This window comes from Capra hircus, assembly GCF_001704415.2.
Source record: "Capra hircus breed San Clemente chromosome X unlocalized genomic scaffold, ASM170441v1, whole genome shotgun sequence".
NCBI classification, from domain to species: Eukaryota; Metazoa; Chordata; class Mammalia; order Artiodactyla; family Bovidae; genus Capra; species Capra hircus.
Window position 1 is genome coordinate 53,539,093 of NW_017189516.1, and position 20,808 is coordinate 53,559,900.

Here is a 20,808-nt window from a genome sequence, read left to right on the forward strand (position 1 = left end):
GGAATGGACAGTGACTGCTAATGGGTGTGGGGATTTATTTTGGAGGAATGGAAATGTTTTGGAACCAGATAAAGGTGGTGGTTGCACAACATTGTGAATGTACCTAACGCTATTGCATTGTTCACTTTGAAATGGTTAATTTTATGTCATGTGAATTTCAGCTCAATTAAATGTGTGTGTGTGTGTGTGTGTGTGTGTGTGTGTGTGATACTGATCTTGACTCCTGAATTTTTTTATGCTCCCTTAAATTCAATACCTGAGGCCAGGGCCTTATTTACCAACCCTAGTCTTGAACCTGTTTCATTTCACTTTTTAGTAGAAATAAACAGTGAGGAATTGAAATAAGCTTGGGCCACATATAAATCTGTGGCTGAATTCCAGGTAACAGAAAGACTCATTTTTGACTCAAAACTAGTCATTGTCTGTGCCCTGCCAGCCTTCCCATATAGCCTGGAGAAGCCTCAGTTACCTGGATCCTTCCTTACTACCTGGACGTCACCATATGCCAGACAAAACAACAAAACACTTTCTGTCCATTGAGATGGTTGGGAAATGTTTAATCTGCTGAAGAAATTTGCAAGAACCAAAGGTCGGCTCTGGAGGAAAAAGAAAACCACCCCTTTGATTCTGGTTTATTGAAGTACGTATTATTAGATTCCCCTTGAGGCTGGACATCCCATGTTTGGTGGAGAACAGAGTGATTCTACGTGTGGTGATTTCATCAGATAATTCCTTCATCTTGGCTTCAGTTACTTCAGAGCCTTGAAAAAAAAAAAAAGAATATACATATTAGCCACATCAGAAGCTGAATAATGTAAGTCTTTAAAGTACCTCCAACTCATCTTTACATCATTTTGGTTTGCTTCTGAAAGGCTTCATGTTTGAGGTAAACCTAAACAAACCTGGATGTGCCTTCCCTGGTGAACAGCAATGTTCTGCCCCTAAGTGACATAAGAAGAGAAATCATACTGGAGCGACTGACTCTCTACAAATTTTCCAAAAGCTGCTGTCCCTACTAAAGAGCTATGGTGCTGGAAAAGACTCTTGAGAGTCTCTTGGACTGCAAGGAGATCAAACCATTCCATCCTAAAGGAAATCAGTCCTGAATATTCATTAAAAGGACTGATGCTGAAGCTGAAACTCCAATACTTTGGCAACCTGATGCGAAGAACTGACTGATTTGAAAACACCCTGATGCTGTGAAGATTGAAGGCGGTAGGAGAAGGGGATGACAGAGAATGAGATGGTTGGACGGCATCACTGACTCGATGGACATGAGTTTGAGCAAGTGCCAGGAGTTGGTGATGGACAGGGAGGCCTGCCGTGCTGCAGTCCATGGGGTCACTAAGAGTTGGACACAACTGAACGACTGAACTGAACTGAACTACTAAAGAGCAGGAACAATTTAAGTCCTGTCCTACCCCTAGGGATGTCCAAGCAGCATCAGCCTGGGAGTGTGAATGGAATAAAGCCAGCCAGGCTGCTACCTTCTCTAATAAAACCTCCAGGAGCTGTGAGGGATATAAGCTGCCCTTGGAAGCTAAGCCAGTCTCTGACATCTCCCCACAAAGAAAGAAAACACTATTTTATTTTCTACAAATTTAAGGAAATCTGCTTTTTCATGAGTGACCTAGATCATGGATCAACACACTGTGTTTGGAAATAAAGTTTTATTGGGACATAGCCCTGCCTATTTATGCGTGGATGTCCAAGCCTGCTCTCCATCTCCAAGGCACTGCAGGGCCTGAAAAGCTGAAAACACTTTCTGTCTGGTCCTTTACAGTACAAGTTTGCTGACCCCTCAGCTACACTCTTATAACTCTAACCACCACAGTCTCCATGTATCCATTTATAGATGCTCAGATATCCTTATTCCTGGCCTTGTGCCCATTCCTAACTACTAGCTTTCTCAGGGCTGTTCCAGATACCAGAAGCATAATCAGCTGTCAAGTTTGTTCTGCTCACTATGCCAGTCAAACAGGAGCATCCCGGGATCCTGTGAGATGAGTCCTGTGATGCGCCCTTCTGCACCAAGATGACAACTTGTCTATAAAACAAACAAGAACTTCAAGGTTCCACCTCACCCTCTCAGGTTGTCCTGGTGATTCCAAGTCATGGGTCAGTTTCAGCTGATTTCCAACTCAGCTAACCTTGGCTCTGAAAAGCTGTCATCACTGGCATCACTGTATCTGTCACTAGAGCAAAAGATGAACTGATTCAGCAAAATGTAAAAAGTTTTGCACAATTATTCTATTTATGATCCCAAACACTTTCCATAATTACCCCCCACTCAGAGAAAATGCTAAGGAGTATTCTAATACTACTACTTAGTCACTCCAGGAAGACATCAATTCAACCATAACCAATGGTCTCCTTTTGTCAGAGGAATTGATTTTTGCTTTTATTTTAAATTGGAAGTACTTTACTTAGAAAAATTATAAAAGCATTTCAATTTAGGCTGAAATGTATAACCTTCTGAAGACCACTAATATAGGCCAACAGCATGGAAGTTTTCCATTTCAATAAGCATTCTCATAGGTCCAAGGGTTTGAGAAATAATTTGTACAATTTTGCTGTTTTCAAATTAGAAACTTTATGTGTTGCTCCAACTACGTCGAGTTACATGTAGTATTCAGTCTTGACATAGATGCCGCCATCTTGGGTTTCTGTAGAAATAAAGCTTCTCCACGAGATAGGCCTACAATTGTACTTTGACTTGAAGCCACAGGCTCACTTTGACAACTTGTTTATAAAACAAAAAAGAACTTCAAGGTTCTTGCTTGGTTCCAGGTAAACCAGCAGGCTAATCAACCTCAAGAGCTCTACTGATCTATGAAGATGGCTTTGCCAGGACCTAAGTGTTTTATGCCTGAGCTACTCCTAGCCTTGGCCAAGGTTTTTGCTGACTTATAGCAACAGAAGTTTGAATTCCATAATAGTTCAAAATTCACTTTTTTTAAAAGAAAGGAAAGGAAGCAATTGGAGAAACCTTATGCTGACAGGCTAGAAAACAAAGATTTACGCTAAGCATATTCAGTAAATATCAATAAATACATAAACAAAAATCATAACAGATAACCTCACTCTCCTCCCTGACTTCTGGACAAAATACTGGAAAGGGGGAGGGTGGGGCTACAGTATGGAGAAGACAAAGAAAAAGCTCAAGAATGGCAGAAAAGACAAGATTTGTTAGATGAACAATCAAGTAGAAAATATCTCCTAGTTAGATTTTAATACAGGAAAACCACTTCTACTGTTATCAAAGGGTTTTCAATAAAGAAAACACATAATAACCAAAGAATATTTTTTCAAAAAAAGAACCCAGAAAAGTTGATATATCCTTATCCATGCACTCTCACTATACAAACAGAGTCCCTTCTGGTTCTCTGCAACAAAAGGGGATTTGGAAGACGTACTCAACTTCCTATGCGAGAAGAAATGAAAGTCAAAGATGTTCAAGTGATTCACCAAGCACACAGCTTGTTCGAGGTAGGGCCAGAATCCCCATATCATGCTAACCCAGGCCACAAGTTCAAGTCTCAGCTGCGTGCTACAGTGGGCCCACAAGGTGTATACCCTGATGCCACAAGTGAGAAGGTCCAAAGGGCCAAACGAACTCCATTTTCTCAAGTAGTTCAAGCTTCCTTCCCTGCTGCTAAACTCGGGAAAGAGTGGGGTGGGCCCACATCTCACCCCTCACTCTCTTGGTTGTACTAGTTATTAGCTATGTACCTTCAGACTGGTCACTTGACCCCTTGAGAGTCCAGAAAAAATTAGTAAGGATACCTATACCACCTCACCAAAATGTTATGAGGGCCAAAAGAGACTGCACAAATGTACTCTGAAGCTACACAAAAATATAAGCCATTGCTGGTATGAGGGTTATATGTTTATAACATGATATTTCTCAAAAAGTTATGGAAATATAAAGAAGCAGTGAAAATGGCCAAGTGCATGATTTTCCTGTACCAAGAGTAATTCCCTACCCACTTTAGCAAGTGGACTTGGGTGGGTCTAACCTAATGGCTCTCATTTCCTGTCTGCTGGCTATCAGCCCTAAACTCTGCCAATGCATCAATATGGCACAGGGTAAGCCTAACAAAGGGAAGCTCCAAGGCAAATGACTGGGCTCACTCGTTTTTTCATATGTGTTCAGGGGCGGAGATAGAACAACCAAATAAACCACAACACTCAAGAACAAAATTCTCAAAATATTCAATACTGCTAAGCGTGCTGATTTTATGGCAAGTCATGTGCCAGCAAAACACAAGTGCTAGAAACACAATTCTGCATGCAGAACAGCAACAGCTCCTGAAAATGTAATAAAATCTGTGCCGTGTAAGACTTAGGGCTTCATTTCTGTTTCAAACAGAGTAGACTTAAGTCATAAGATATACTTCTCTGGGGATATTTTCACTTAGTTCAAGACATCTCAGCTCTATCTTAAGACTAACCTATCTCTTTAAATAATCTCTGTATACACACACACACACACTTCTCAGTGGGGAGAGTTATTAGATATTAGGCTCTTACATGTTAAATTTTTGAAAGGCCACAGAATACGGAACTGTTCATGTGAGTCTTGTTACATTTGAGGAGCAAACAGTTTTAAACCTGCACTGTCCAATATGGCAGCCACAAGCCACAGTAGCTATCTGAATTTAAATCAACTAAAACCAAATAAAATTTAAAATTCCATTCCTCATGTGTATACACTGAGCCATACTTCAAGTGCTCAACAGGCATGTGTAGTTGGTGACTGTGATACTGGACAGTGCAGATTTTCTTTTTAAGGTAAAAGCATTCTTTATTTCTAGTTTCAAACATTACACTTCTATGTATAATATAAGAAACCTATATATATATATATATATATCGGGCTTCCCCAGTGGCTCAGTGGTAAACAATCCACCTGTAATGCAGGAGACATAAGAGACATGGGTTCGATCCCTGGGTCAGGAAGATCCCCTGGAGGAGGGCATGGCAACCCACTCCAGTATTCTTGCCTGGAGAATCCCATGGACAAAGGAGCCTGGCAGACTACAGTCCATAGGGTCACAAAGAGTTGGACATGACTGAGGCAACTTAGCACACAAATATATAAAAACTTTGCCAATGCTAGAATTAAAATAGAGATTAAAATTGACATAATCATAAGGACAGTGCAGATTATAGAACATTTTCACCACTGCAAAAAAAGTTCTGTTGGATAGCACTGATTTAGAACAAATGAATAATGATTTTAGCAAAAACAAACCATAATCATCATGCAATGGTTCGTCTTGTCACTCACTAAGAAAGGTTTTTGTAAGGTCTGGCTATATACAGTCAAAATCACAGCAAATCTCCTTCATGCATGCAAGTACCCTCCAAACAATGGAAGTACTCTTTTTTAAAAAGCTGTTTACTGTACTATTTCCAAGACAAAATCAAAATCACCAGCGGCAACACACAGGACTTGCCATCCTTCAACACTGGCTCAACTTACAAGACTTGACTGCCATGGTCTACTGCCATGTTGTTCTTTGACAAACGAAAGGCTTGTCATAGTCAAGTTTGTTTGTCAAAGACTCTTGGTTCCTAATAAAGTCCTAATAGAAGAAAACATATTCCGAGGCACCAGGGCAACGGTAGAGCACTGCCTCACATAGTCCACCTTCTTTGCTACCTTGAGGTGGCTGTTAGACCATTTCTTCTCCAGTAAAAAAAAGAGGTAGTTGGAATTAAAAAATTCTAATAGCATACTTAAGATCCCCAGCATGCATAAATTCCTATAATACTTTATATCAAAATCTATTTCATGTAGAGAAAGCATGTTTTAAAACAGGTTGCCATGCACACAGTTTTCCCCAAAGCGTTGTTATCACTATACTTACTTCCTTCTCAAAGAGCCCCTGGAAGCCATAAAATATAAGAGCAACAGAATGAATAACTTAATATGTTTTGAATGAGTCTTGCATTGAATAGTAAATGGTAGAGCACAACCCTGGCAGGACATTAAAAGCACAGTAGTCTCTATCAGTATTAACTCCATCCCTGGCTGACACCGCATCATCAGCGGGCAGTGGATCACGATCAATAAAGAGCACCTTTTCAGCAACATTTAATCCCTTAGGGAAGGCATACTCAAATGTTGCTTATCAGCAGTACTTTACAAGAAACAGTCTCAAGGTACGGTTTTGGAATCCAACAATAAGCAGGGGAGCTGTTTTTTAAGATGTTTGAAAAAGCTGTTGAAAAAGAAAGCAAAAAAGAATCTTCTTTTCCAGTTCACTTTTGCTTGAAATGTAACATGGGGGGAAAATAGTATTTTTATATCAGTTGAAAGTTTACAAAGCACCATCTCAACTGTTCTTCACAGCAACCCTAAAGGATGAAGATCCTGAGGTTTAGGAGTGGGGACTTGGAAAAAAATTACCCAGGAAGTGGCATATCCAGAAAATGAACCCATAGCACCTGCTCTGTTTGTCCATACTATCCCCACAAAAATAAAATATTTGCACCTTATATGGCAAGAATGGTCCCTGGCAACATCAACCATGCAGACCAAAAGTTAAAATAAAAAGCAAGGTGATTCCAAGTTTAAAACAGTGCTGGAAAATGCACATTAGATTCACACAGGAGAAAAGGAGTATCTTATTCTCCTAGTCAAAGAGAAAGAATCACCCCAAGTGGGATAAGGATGCCTTAGAGGGAGAAATGTACATCTCATCAGCGGAGAGGCCACGCCCACCTCTAATGGCCATCATCAGTAACCATTTGGGGAACCAGCATCTTGCCTGGAGAATCCCAGGGACAGAGGAGCCTAGTGGGTGCCATCTATGGAATCGCACAGAGTTGGACACAACTGAAGCAACTTAGCAGCAGCAGCAGCAGCATCCTAACAGGCTACAGACTGCCTTCCACCAGATTGCCAGCAGAAGGTGGATTGAGAAGAGGAAAGGTGGAGGCATGGAGACCAGGTAGGAGGCTTTTCAGCAGCAAGAGATTAATAATAATAATAATAGCACAATAATAATTCCCATTTAATTTCCTACCATAGACCAGGCACTGTGCTAAGTGCTTTCCATTTAGAAAAAAATGCACTCTTCGTTACTACCTTGTGAAGTGGGTACTATTGCCATCCCCTTTTTATAAACACCATCTTAGCTGAGGGCCTGTATCTGAGGAGACTCTTAGAAGAATACTGATGGATTGGAGGTTTCTGGGATATGAATACTGGGAAATGATGTTCCAATCGCTATGTGTGTGCCCTTTTACAGGAAGTGGGTCCACAGCTTTCATCACTTTCTTGGAAGGTGATCCGTCAGCCTCAAAATGTAGAGAAGCATTAAGCTACCCGATAAGTTCCCCAGAACAGGGCATGTGTTCTTATTGGACTAGTCCTTGATTCTCTTGTGCCCAGCACCATTGCTGGGGTGGTGTGAGCTCCAGCACATGTGGCGCATTGAGTAGATGCTAAAGTGTGCAGCCATCAACAGTAGGAGCATCATGCAACTTGGAAAATTGGGTATGAGGTGTTCAGTTCAAAAGACAAGCTTCTGTAATTAATAAAAACTGAGGTGATACTTTGAGAACATATGAATATCCCATTTTCCAAAACTTTTCATCTAGTGGTTTTGGCATCCACTTATGATCCTTATTTGACTCAGTTATTACATCAGGGGTGGCATCTACATTTTTTAAATTGGCCTTTTTTTCTGAGTATTATTATGTAATTTTAAAAACATATAATGTGTTATAATCCAATTTTGTCATTACTGTTTTTGATGTTCAAACTGTCCAAATGAGGTCAGCAGGAATCCTTTCAAGCTAGCTTCTTTGTCCTTATATAAAATCTTCCCCTTGGTTTTTAAACTCTTCTTTCCTTTAAGTCCAGCAACACCTTCTGGCCTCATCCTGTACTTTTCTTGTCCCAGACTTGAAACCAACCATTTCTTCCAGGAGCCCTAGTTCATTTCAGTGGGGGGTGGTATTTTAGAAACTAAAATGGAGAAAAATGTTTCTTTACAAAAGAGACCTCCAGACAGTCACTATCTTAACCAGGTGTTAAACTCAGCACCATTCACTGTGTGACTAAAGAGGGAATATTATGTGCCTCACATGCCTCCTGATGTGTCCTTATGAAGTCCAAACATCCCCAATGAACTATTCTTCCAAAAATGCCTAACCTGAACCGAATCAAGACAAAATATGAATCAAATTCTGGTCATTGCTACAACTGGCCTGGCCTCTTTATTTTAAAAGTCACAATACTGTAAAGTAATTATCCTCCAATTAAAATAAATTAATTTTTTTAAAAAGTCATTGTTATGAAGAACTGAAAAAAAGAGGGTGATTACCCAGATTAAAAGAGACTAGGAAACATAGCCAAATGAACCTCAAATTCATCACTGATTAAATTTTTTAATTTCAAAAAAAGCTAAAGAGACATTTGGGGATAAATGGAGAAATTTTAATATGAACTGGATATTAAATGATGTCATGGAATTAATGTTAATTTTCTTAGGTGTGATCATGATACTGCAGTTATGTGAAACAATGTCTTCAATTTTAGGAAATGAATGATAAAGTATTTAGGAGTGAAGTGCTATGATGTTCGCAACTTATAAGTGCTTCTGAAATAAGTTTATATAGTGAGAAAGAGAGAGCAGCAAACATGGTAAAAAGGCAACAACTGATGAATCTAGGTGAAAGGTATACAAGTACTCACTGTACTATTCCTTCATCTTTTCTATAGGCTTGAAAGAATAAGAGAATTTAAAAAAAAAAGAATTGGGAAAAATACACACACACACTCACTATTCTGATTACAACCATGAAAGGAGTCATATACGAGTATAAACTAAAGACTGGAAGGAAAGACTCAAAAGAGAGGACAGTGACCTAGTTAGGTTTACAGGTTTATGGATCCTTTTTCCTATTTTCCAAATTTTTTCTAATGCCTCAGCTAGAAGTCAACAGAAAACAAAGCTTTCCCAGGCTTGAAGACAGCATATCACTTCAAAGGAAAAGCCCAGTCGTCACAGGACAGAGACCAGAGACAATGGCAGAGTGCCTTCGCTCCCTGACTGCAGAGATTCAAAGAGAAAAGTGAAGAGGGAAGCCTGAGCTTGCAGGAGAGAAGGGACTCAATCCTAGGAGCACACAAAGAATCAGGAAATAGAAAGCACTGACTGCAACTCTGTACTTCCTTTAAGACCCTCTGATTAGAAAGTAGTTTCAACTCTTGAGTTTGGTCTGAAACAATCAGGCAAATACAGTGCACCACAGAGTTAACTTTCCTCCCATTTCTATACCAGCCTGCCTTCCCTTTCAACTCAAATAGACAATTTCTTTGCACAAAAGATAGATTGTGTTGGGTGGAGACATGGAATTTAAGATCCTAAAACCTAGAATAAAATGCTACTCACATGTCTTAAGATTCTGCTTTTATATTTTAAAAACATGTTTTCCCAAACAGCTGTATTTCTGTGAACTGAACTCCATCTTGGTTCTTGCTTTCTGACATAGAACAAGCACTATCTAAGCAAGAGAGTTTTACTCTGACCTGACAGAAGAGCATGATAAATGCCAGCATCACCAAAACTGGAAGTCATTCCTGACCTCAGTGTGGAGTGACTGCCCCTCAGGGCCTTGTAGGGCAGCCCCAGAGACATACAGGCTGAGAAACAACCTATGACTTTAGACTCTTATCCCTCTTCTCTTTCCAGTTGCTTAAAAATGGAATTCTGAAACTGCAAGGACCTACTGTATAGCACAGGGAACTATATTCAATATCCTTTAATAAACCATAATAAAAAAGAAGATATATATAAAACTGAACCATTTTGCTATATACCAGAAACTGAAACTAACACAACACTGTAAATCAACTATACTTCCATTTTTTTAAAAAGTGGAATTCTGGACATAAATCATGTGCTTTTTTTCTACACACTGAAGAACTCGCAATTATAAGAATCTTTGGATATTCTATTTCATATAAATCTCCTACAATTTTTTATTACAATTACATGAAGCAGTCTCATTCCATTACATCGTACACCAGCAAAACCATGCAAATTTGTAGTTACTGTTTAAATATGGGACAAATTATACTTAAGACACTAGGAGAGAGATATCGCAGATAATTACAATTATTTATTTAATGGACTATAATTTCCCATTGGATTTCTTTATTCTAAAAATGGTTTACTTGACTTGTGCAAAAGAGTCAACACAATAGGCCTGAGGCTGACATCTTTAGAAGGGCCTGTTGCTGGGGAATTTGGCTTTCGGAATGTTTTCTCCATTACTAACTGATAAGGTCATCTTTGGGGGCCTAGGCTGTTTGTACAGGCAATGTGATTGTGGTGAATACTTGCTTTCCTCCTGGGAGCCTGGAATTTGGGTGGTTGCTAGGCAGAGAATGCCCATGTGACCAGCCTCCTATAGAAACTCTAAAGCCTGAGTGTCAAATGGGCTTCTCTGGGCGTAAACATCACACACTGCATTTGTACTGCTGGAGGGAGGGTGAGCTCTGTGTGACCTCTCACAGGAGGGAAAGAGCATAGGAAAGCTGCAGATAGATTTCTCCAGGCTCTACTTACACGTCTTTCCCTGCCTGAGCAAGCTGTGTATGCTAATTCTGTCACTGAAATGAATTTTAGCCATGAGTACAAATAGTTCAGTTCAGTTCAGTTCAGTTCAGTTGCTCAGCCGTGTCCGACTCTTTGTGACCCCATGAATCACAGCATGCCAGGCCTCCCTGTCCATCACCAACTCCTGGAGTCCACCCAAGCTCATGTGCATCGAGTCGGTGATGCCATCCAGCCATCTCATCCTCTGTCGTCCCCTTCTCCTCCTGCCCCCAATCCCTCCTAGCATCAGGGTCTTTTCCAATGAGTCAACTCTTCGCATGAGGTAGCCAAAGTATTGGAGTTTCAGCCTCAGCATCAGTCCTTCCAATGAATACCCAGGACTGGCCTCCTTTAGGATAGACTGGTTGGATCTCCTTGCAGTCCAAGGGACTCGCAAGAGTCTTCTCCAGCATCACAGCTATATTCAGATTCCTCCTAATCAATTATTAAATGTGTGGGTGGTCTTAGAGAATCCTCCAAATAAGATTTAGTTTGATTTTGTAAGTACTTTTGAGTAGCTTATACAAACCTAAAAAAATAATATCCTAAAACCATTATGCCTCTTGAACAGACCCCCACAAGTCTAAAACCAGGTGGACCTGGTCTTCATAACTGCTACCATTGTAGAAGATGCCAGAGTAGCTAAGAGTTCAGCTCACCAGCTCAAGATCCCAAAGTAGTATTCTTATTGCAGTAAAATATAAACACAGTAAAACATAAAGGTTCTCCACATGGCAGAAAGCAAAAGTTAGAGCCCAGGTGTATTTTCTCAAAGCCAAGGATTTTTACATTGTGGGTTTTTCAAGACATGGGCGGCACATATGCCATACATTAAATAATATCAGCCAATTTCTGGCAAAGGAAGCCATTATTCAAGTGTTCAAATTTCTTGTCACATTTGTTTAGGATTGATTACAGACAGTAATCTTGTTTGACAGAAATACAGTCCCAACTCTGCTCACATTAGAGCCTGGATACCAAAGCAGTTACTTGCTTTTCATTGCTCACTAACACCATGGATCTGGGCAGGGAGGAGCTGAAGTGCAAGGTTCCTCTGGAATCCTAGTGTCTGCCCCTGGATTAAGTCATGGGCACCATTCTTAGTTGGAAAGCCCCCTGCAAGGTGTCAAGATGAGACAAGACTGTATCCTCCCGGGGTATATTTAGTATAGTAGGGGATATATCCTCCCCTACATTTAGTACTGTAATGGGTAGTAAACAACCACTGCATACTGGGGAGCCAGAGAGACAAAGATAAATAACATGCTGGCTTCTCTTAAGGAATGCACCAATTGGTGGCTGATACACAGGAATTCTCTGATCACCGTGGAAGCCTGCTAGTCAGCTGTGATTCCAATCTCAGCATCAGAGTCTTGTTAAGAGACACAGTGTCTTGCTCAGGAGTTGCTAGCAAGCAGTCACTTTTCTTAGAAACTACCAGTGAACTTTACCCAGAGACTACCAGCCCCCAGGTGGGAATTGACGGGCCAGCCAGTACAGAGGTGGGCAAGCCACACAAAGCAGATGTCATTTACATATTAGTTGATACTTGCAAATAACCATATAGTCATATGTGAACAATTATGCACATGTTATTTCTCCCGGCCATCTAACTTGTTCTACTGTCATCCTCCTTTCACGTGTGAGCACCTGAAACAATGGAGAAATCAAAGTGGCAGGGACGGGTCAGAGCACATATGCAACAGAGACAACACTGGAATATCCAATCTGCTGTTTAATCTGTGCAGTATCACAGCACAAGAAACCCATCTTCATATACAATCTCATGCAGAACCAAGCCATGGGAGCTAGGACAAGTGGAGCTGAAGCTTCACTGAAGCAGGGAAGCGCCTGGAACCACCCACCCCAGTCCACTCCTCAGAGCAGCCTGGATTCCAGCTCCACAGGGCACGGTGTGAAAATCACTGCACTGGTTCAAGAATGCAGGGAGTGATCATTAATTCATTAACAGGTCCAACATTCAAAATATGTAAAGCTGTTCCCATCTGAACACACAGTTAAAGGAAATTCTAGGGAACTGTGAGGCTCTCATAGCAGGTAATACTGCAAAGGAGCAGGCTCATGTAACAAAGTACACACAGACACACCATGCCACAATCCTTTGTTCAGTCACTAAGTTGTGTCCGATTCTTTGTGATCCCATGGACTGCAGCACACCAGGTGTCCCTATCCTTCACTATTTTCTGGAGTTTGCTCAAACTCATGTCCATTGAGTCGATGATACCATCCAACCATCTCATTCCTTGTCACCTCCTTCTCCTCCTGCCCTCAATCTTTCCCAGCATCTGGGTCTTTTCGAATGAATTGGCTCTTCACATCAGGTGGCCAAAGTATTGGAGGTTCAGCTTCAGCTTCAGCATTAGTCCTTCCAAAGGATTCAGTTCCTTTAGGATTGACTGGTTGCATCTCCTTGCTGTCCAAGGAACTCTCAAGAGTCTTCTCTAGCACTACAATTCGAAAGCATCAATTCTTCAGCACTCAGCCTTCTTTATGATCCAACTCTCACATCCATACATGACTACTAGAAAAACCATAGCTTTAACGATACAGACCTTTGTTTGAAAAGTGAAGTCTCTGCTTTTTAATATGCTGTCTAGGTTTGTCATAGCTTTTCTTCCAAGGAGCAAGCATCTTTTAAGCCATGCATATGGCTTCAGTCACCATCCACAGTGATTTTGGAGCCCAAGAAAATAAAGTCTGTCACTGTTTCCATTTTTCCCCATCTATTTGCCATGAAGTGATGGGATTGAATGCCATGATCTTAGTTTTCTGAATGTTGAGTTTTAAGCCAGCTTTTTCACTCTTCTCTTTCACCTTCTTCAAAAGGCTCTTTAGTTCCTCTTAACTTTCTGCTGTAAGGGTGGTGTCATCTGCATATTGAGGTTATTGATATTTCTCCTGGCTTGGGATTCATCTAGCCCAGTATTTTGCATGATGTACTTCACATGTAAGTTAAATAAGCAGGTTGACAATGCAGAGCCCTGCCATACTCCTTTCCCAATTTTGAACCAGTCTGTTGTTCCATGTCCAGTTCTAACTGTTGCTTCTTGACCTGCATACAGATTCCTCAGGAGACAAGTAAGATGGTCTGGTATTCCCATCTCTTTAAGAATTTTCCACAGTCCTGGAAGTCTTCAAATGCAGTATCACAAGACTCATTTGCTACAATGAGGGTCCATAATGGTAATTTCTATACAATATATATCTGGTTATTGTGGTAGTAACCCCTACCTAAGCACAAGATTCTGGCCAGTTCCTTTCATATTTAAAGTTATTACATACAATATTCTTAGATGAGAAAAAGTAAAGATGTAAATTCTCACCAAACTAGTATTTAAACTGTAAAGAAATTTTAATGAAATTTAATGAAAATTAAATTTTAATGAATTTTAATGAAAATCCCTGAGAGATTTTTAAATTGAAATTAGACTTTAAAAATCATTGTACAGGTCCTCCAGAAGAAGAGGTAAACACATTTTTAAAAATATTAAATAATAATAAGAGTAGGGTAAATAAGGGCTCAACTTACAATAATGCTATCACAGTGAAAAGGGTGGCAAGGATTCAGCAAAAAGAGATGAAATCACCAGTGGAACAAAACAGAAATCCATGAAACAAATCTAAATTACTTAATTGGTGAGGGTGGAGTGGTGTCAAGGGGACGGAGATCCCTACCTCATATACCACACCAAAAATAAAGTCCATATATATTATACATTGAAACTATAAAACTGAAACTGTAGCAGTCTCCCAAGGCAATAGAAATAAAAACAAAAATAAATAAATGGGACCTAATCAAACTTACAAGCTTTTGCACAGCAAAGGAAATTATTTTTTAAAAAAAGAAAGAAAAGACAAGCTACAGAATGGGAGAAAATATTTGCAAATGATGTGAAAGACAAGGGCTTAATCTCCAAAATATACAAACAGCTCATGCAACAACAACGAAAACCAACTGAAAAATGGGCAAAAGACCTTAATAGACATTTCTCCAAATAAGACCTACAGATGGTCAACAGGTACATGAAATGATGTTCAACATCACTGATTATTAGAGAAATGCAAGTCAAAACTACAATGAGTTATCGCCTCACACCAGTCAGAGTGACCATCATTAAAAAGTCTACAAACAACAAATGCTAGAGAGTGTGGGGGAAAGGGAACCCTCCTACACTGTTGGTGGAAATGTAAATTGGTACAGCCACTATGGATAACAGTATGGAGGTTCCTTAGAAAACTAAGAATAGAGCTTCATATGATCCAGCAATCCCACTCCTGGGCATATACCTGGGCAAAACTATAATTCAAAAAGATACCTGCACACCAATGTTCACAGCAGCATTGTTCCCAATAGCCAAGATATGGATACAACCTAAATGTCCATCAACAGATGAATGGATAAAGAAGATGTGGTACTTACATACAATGGAATACTACTCAGTCATAAAAAAGAATGAAATAATGCCATTTGCAGCAACATGGAGATTGCAGCAGACCTAAAGATTATCATACTAAGTGAAGTAAGTCAGAAAGAGAAGCACAAATACAATATGATATCACTTATACGTACAATCTAAAATATGCCACAAACGACCCTATCTCCAAAACAGAAACAGACTCATAGACACAGAGAATGGACTTATGGTTGCCAAGGGTGAGGAGGAAAGGGAGAGGGATAGACTGGGAGTTTGGGATTAGTAGACACAAAATATTACATTTAGAGTAGATAAACAACAAGGGCCTAATGTATAGCACAGGGAACTATATCCAATTTCCTGGGACAAACCATAATGGAAAAGAATATTTTAAAAAGAATATATATATATATAACTGAGTCACTTAGCTGTACAGCAGAAATCAGCACAACACTGTAAATCAACTATACTTTAAAATTTTTTCCTCTGAAACTATAAAAGTGCTAGTGGAAAACAAACAGGTAATTATATTATAATCTTTTGACAGGGAAAGAGTTTAGGCATGATACTAAAGACATAACCCACCAAAGTAAAAGATCTGACCACGTTAAAAAAAAAAAAAACATAAATAAGGACTACATAAAGTCTTTATTTAAAGTTCTTTAGTGAAAATAAAAACTAAGATAAACCTAACAAAAACTAATGAAAACCATTAAAAACTTAAAAACAAAACCACTCTGAAAAAGTATGTGTAATTAAACAAAGGATTAATGTCCTTTATATATAAAGAGCTTACTAATCATCAAGAAAAAGGATAATAGCAAAAAGAAAATTAGGGCAAAGGATATGAACAGAGTATTAATAAAACAAAAAAGCCAATAAACATATAAAACATTCATGTACATGTATTACTCAGAAAGCCAACAAAAGAAAATCCCTTTTTTCACCTACCAAAATGACAAATATCTGTAAAATGCTACTCAGCATCAGCATGATTTGGAAAACTGACATATTACTCTTGCAGATGTGATTAAATCACTTTCATTCAGAGAAAAATGTATGCTTATTAAGAGGGGAAAAAATGACTCTCCACTTTAAAAAATAAATCCTACAATGATATTAAATTTTATGAGAAGCCTACAATGTTGATAATTGTATCTTGAGTCACTGCTAAGGACACAGTAAGCTGGTTACCTTGAAGACAGCTTGCATCCCTGTAGGAGGTAGGCATTCAGATTCCCAGTTGCCGCAAGTAACAGCCCCAGGTATGGAGGGGAAGGCTTCATTGGCCTAGAAGAAAACTCGGGATGGAACTGGACACCAACAAAATAGGGGTGATCTGAAATGAGAATAATTAGAATGCAACTGAAGCTGATAAATCTGAGAACAGTCTTAAAATCTTATCCTTAAATAAGAAAACTCATTAAATGATAAGATTTAACTTGTTACCTATATCATAGACAGATATTTTCATGATCCAAGTTGGTAGTAGAATTTCAAATTGTAAAACACATCTCACTAACAAGAGATTCAGCACTTTATTTGTGGAAAGTATTAGATCGAGCAAAGTTAAGCAAAAGTTTTTGAATGGGAAGATGATCTGCTATCTAGGCCCTTCCAAGACTTGCAATGGTTCTATTTCCAAGGGTGAGGTCCAGGGCAGGCTACCCCAAAGTATGTCTTAATGACATACTGATTATTTTGAATTAAAATTACTTAAGATTGAGAGACACTTTGACACACACTCCACCCAGTCTCCCTAAAAGCAGGAAATAAACCTCTCACGTGAAAGGTATACTCTCAGCATATGGAGGTGCAAGGACATCCTTATCACTAGAGACACAGAATCTGGGCAGAGAAGCCTATATAAACACATTTTGTGACTTCTTTAACTTACTACCCAAGCTCAAATTTCATTTAGATTCTTCACTAATTAAGCACTCAAAGCCCAAGTTTCTTTGTCCTGTTAATTCCTCATATATTTATTGTTTCTGTGTATAAAAAATACAAAACCTACCTACTTTCTCCACTTTTTAGGTTCCATTTCTAAGAGACCTCCGTTTGTATAATTTTTTTCTTTTTCTCCTGTTTATCTGTCTTGCATCAATTTTATTATTAGTCCAGTCACAAGAACTCAAGAGGGTAGAGGGGGAAAGGTCCCCTCTCTCAACAGCCTGATATCCTCATACGTCAGGCTAACTGTGTCACTTTCAGATGGCTTCAGGCCATTTCCTACAAGTTCTCCCTTCCCAAGGGATGGGTCCCCTGGGAAAGAAGCAGGTATAACTGCTTTTCTAGTCACAGCTCTGGGCTGGATATTAATCACAGACAGCACCATGAAGCTGATCAGGCACTCATATTTCAGCTATGTCAATTTATCTTCCCCTTCATGAATCACAGCCTTGTCGTGGCAAAGGGGCTTGCCTAACTCAATGAAGCTATGAGCCATGCCCTGTAGGGCCACCTAAGACAACAGGTCAGTCAAGAGTTCTGACAAAATGTGGTCCACTAGAGAAGGAAATGGCAAACCACTCCAGTATTCTTGCCACAAGAAGCCCATGAATAGTATGAAAAAGTAAAAGATATGACACCTCAAGATGGCACCCACCCCAGGCCAGAAGATGTCCAGTATGCTACTGGGGAAGAGTGGAGGGCAATTACTAGTAGCTCCAGAAAGAATGAAGTGGTTGCACCAAAGCAGAAACAGTGCTCAGTTGTGGATGTATCTGGTGGTGAAAGTAAACTATGATGCTGTAAAGAACAATATTACATAGGAACCTGGAATGTTAGGTCCACGAATCAAGGTAAATTGGACACGGTCAAGTAGGAGATGGCAAGAGTGAATATCGACATCTTAGGAATCTATGAACTAAAATGGATGGGAATAGGCAAATTTAATTCAGATGACATGCATGGATGTGAGAGTTAGACTATAAAGAAAGCTGAGCACCAAAGAATTGATGCTTTTGAACTGTGGTGTTGGAGAAGACTCTTGAGAGTCCCTTGGACTGCAAGGATATCCAACCAGTCCATCCTAAAAGAAATCAGTCCTGAATATTCATTGGAAGGACTGATGCTGAAGCTGAAACTCCAATACTTTGGCCAACTGATGCGAAGAACTGACTCATTTGAAAAGACCCTGATGCTGGGAAAGATTGAGGGCAGGAGGAGAAGGGGACGACAGAGGATGAGATGGCTGGATGGCATCATTGACTCGATGGACATGGGTTTGGGTGGACTCCAGGAGTTGGTGATGGACAGGGAGGCCTGGTGTGCTGCAGTTCATGGGGTTGCAAAGAGTCGGACACGACTGAGCGACTGAACTGAACTGAATGGAGAAACAGACATAGAGAACAGACTTATGCACACAGGGAGAGGGGAGGAGAGGGTGAAATGTATGGAAAGAGTAACATGGAAACTTACATTACCATATGTAAAATAGATAGCCAATGGGAATTTACTGCATGTCTCAGGGAACTCAAACAGGGGTTCTGTATCAACCTAGAGGGATGGGATGGGGAGAGAGAAGGGAGGGAGGTTCAGGAGGGAAGGGACATCTATGGTTGATTCATGTTGATGTTTGACAGAAAACAACAGAATTCTGTAAAGCATTTAACCTTCAATTAAAAAATAAATAAATTTTTAAAAAATAAGTTAAAAAGTGGCAAGAATACACAGAAAAACTGTATAAAAAAGATGTTAATGACTCAGATAACCACGATGGTGTGATCATTCACCTAGAGCCAGACACCCTAGAGTCCGAAGTCAAGTGGGCCTTAGGAAGCATCACTATGAACAAAGCTAGTGGAGGTGATGGAATTCCAGCTGAGCTATTTCAAATCCTAAAAGATGATGCTTTTTAAGTGCTGCCCTCAATATGCCAGCAAATTTGGAAAACTCAGCAGTGGCCACCAGACTGGAAATGGTCAGTTTCCTTTCCAATTCCAAAGAAAGGCAAAGCCAAAGAATGTTTAAACTACAGTACAATTGTGCTCATTTCACATGCTAGTAAAGTTATGCTCAAAATCTTTCAAGCTAGGCTTTAGCAGTACATGAACTGAGAACTTCCAGATGTACAAGCTGGGTTTAGAAAAGGCAGAGGAATCAGAGATCAAATTGTCAACATTCATCAGATCATAGAAAAAGCAAGAGAATTCCAGAAAAACATCTACTTCTGCTTCATTGACTACACTAAAGTCTTTGACTGTGTGGATCACAACAAACTGGAAAATTCTTAAAGAGATGGGAATACCAGACCACCTGACCTGCCTCCTGAGAAACCTGTACACAGGTCAAGAAGCAACAGTTAAAACTGGACATGGAACAATGGACTGGTTCAAAATTGTGAAAGGAGCATGTCAAAGCTGTATATTGTCACCCTGCTTATTTAACTTACATGCAGAGTACATCATGCGAAATGCCAGGCTGGACGAAGCACAAGCTGGAATCAAGATTGCCAGGAGAGAAATATCAATAACCTCAAATATGCAGATGATACCACCCTTATGGCAGAAAGCAAAGAGGAACTAACAAGCCTCTTGATGAAGGTCAAAAAAGAGAGTGAAAAGCTGGCTTGAAATTCAACATTCAAAAAAATATGATCATGGCATTCAATCCTATCACTTCATGGCAAATGGAAGTGAGAAAAGTAGAAGCAGTGACAGATTGTATTTTCTTGGGTTCTAAAATCACTATGGACAGTGACTGCAGCCATGAAATTAAAAGATGCTTGCTCTTTGGAAGGAAAGCTATAACAAACCTAGACAGCACATTAAAAAGCAAAGATATCACTTTGCTGACAAAGGTCTGTATAGTCAAAGCTATGGTTTTTCCAGTGGTCATGTACAGATGTGAGAAATGGACCATAAAGAAGGCTGAGCACCAAAGAATTGATGCTTTCGAATTGTGGTGCTGGAGAAGATTCTTCAGAATCTTGCACTGCAAGATCAAACCAGTTAATCTTAAAGGAACTCAACCTTGAATATTCATTGGAAGAAGTGATGCTGAAGCTGAAGCTTCAATACTTTGGCCACCTGATGCGAAGAGCTGACTCACTGGAAAAGACCTTGATGCTGGGAAAGACTGAAGGCAAAAGTAGAAGACGGAGGCAGAGGATGAGATGGTTAGATAGCATCACTGATTCAATGGACATGAATTTGAGCAAACTCTGGGAGATAGTGGAGGACAGAGGAGTCTGGCATGCCGCAGTCCATGGGGTCACAAAGAGTCGGACATGACTTAGCGACTGAACAACAACAACTTATCTCCTGTGATGAAGAGTCTCCAAGTGAAAAAAGGATGGCTTTTCAATATGTTAATATTGGTTATGGCTCAAGGTGGCAAAAGTTCAATATATTTTTATTTTCTTCATTATAATTCTTTGTATCATGTGAACCTTTACAGTGAATCTCTTACACTGGGCTTCCCTGATAGCTCAGTTGGTAAAGAATCACCTTCAATGAAGGAGACCCAGGTTTGATTCCTGGGTCGGGAAGATTGGCTGGAGAAGGGATACGCTACCCACTCCAGTTTTCTTGGGCTTCCCTTGTGGCTCAGCTGATAAAGAATCTGCCTGAAATTCAGGAGACCTGGGTTGAATCCCTTGGTTGGGAAGATCCCCTGGAGAAGGGAAAGCTACCCACTTCAGTATTCTGGCCTGGAGAATTCCAAGGACTGTATAGTTCATGGGGTCACAAAGAGTCGGTCACAACTGAGGGCAAATAAAGCTGAGAGTTGTAAGAAACCCCTAT

The 20,808-nt window shown here is 39.9% G+C and overlaps 1 protein-coding gene across 2 annotated transcripts in view; it reads right to left on the reverse strand.

Moving 5' to 3' along the window:
* Positions 1–532: 532 nt before the first annotated feature.
* Positions 533–20,808, reverse strand: part of CTPS2 (CTP synthase 2) — a 109,627-nt gene continuing 89,351 nt past the window's right edge. Inside the window, exons 17-19 of one of the 2 annotated variants that reach the window (XM_018043919.1) lie at positions 16,253–16,397; positions 2,085–2,195; positions 533–761 (exon numbers count right to left, since the gene is read on the reverse strand). In XM_018043919.1, coding sequence (XP_017899408.1) covers positions 2,126–2,195; positions 16,253–16,397 — 215 coding nt within the window. In that variant the 3' untranslated portion in view covers positions 533–761; positions 2,085–2,125. The remainder of the gene's footprint in view (positions 762–2,084; positions 2,196–16,252; positions 16,398–20,808) is intronic. The other variant, XM_018043920.1, reaches the window with a different exon arrangement.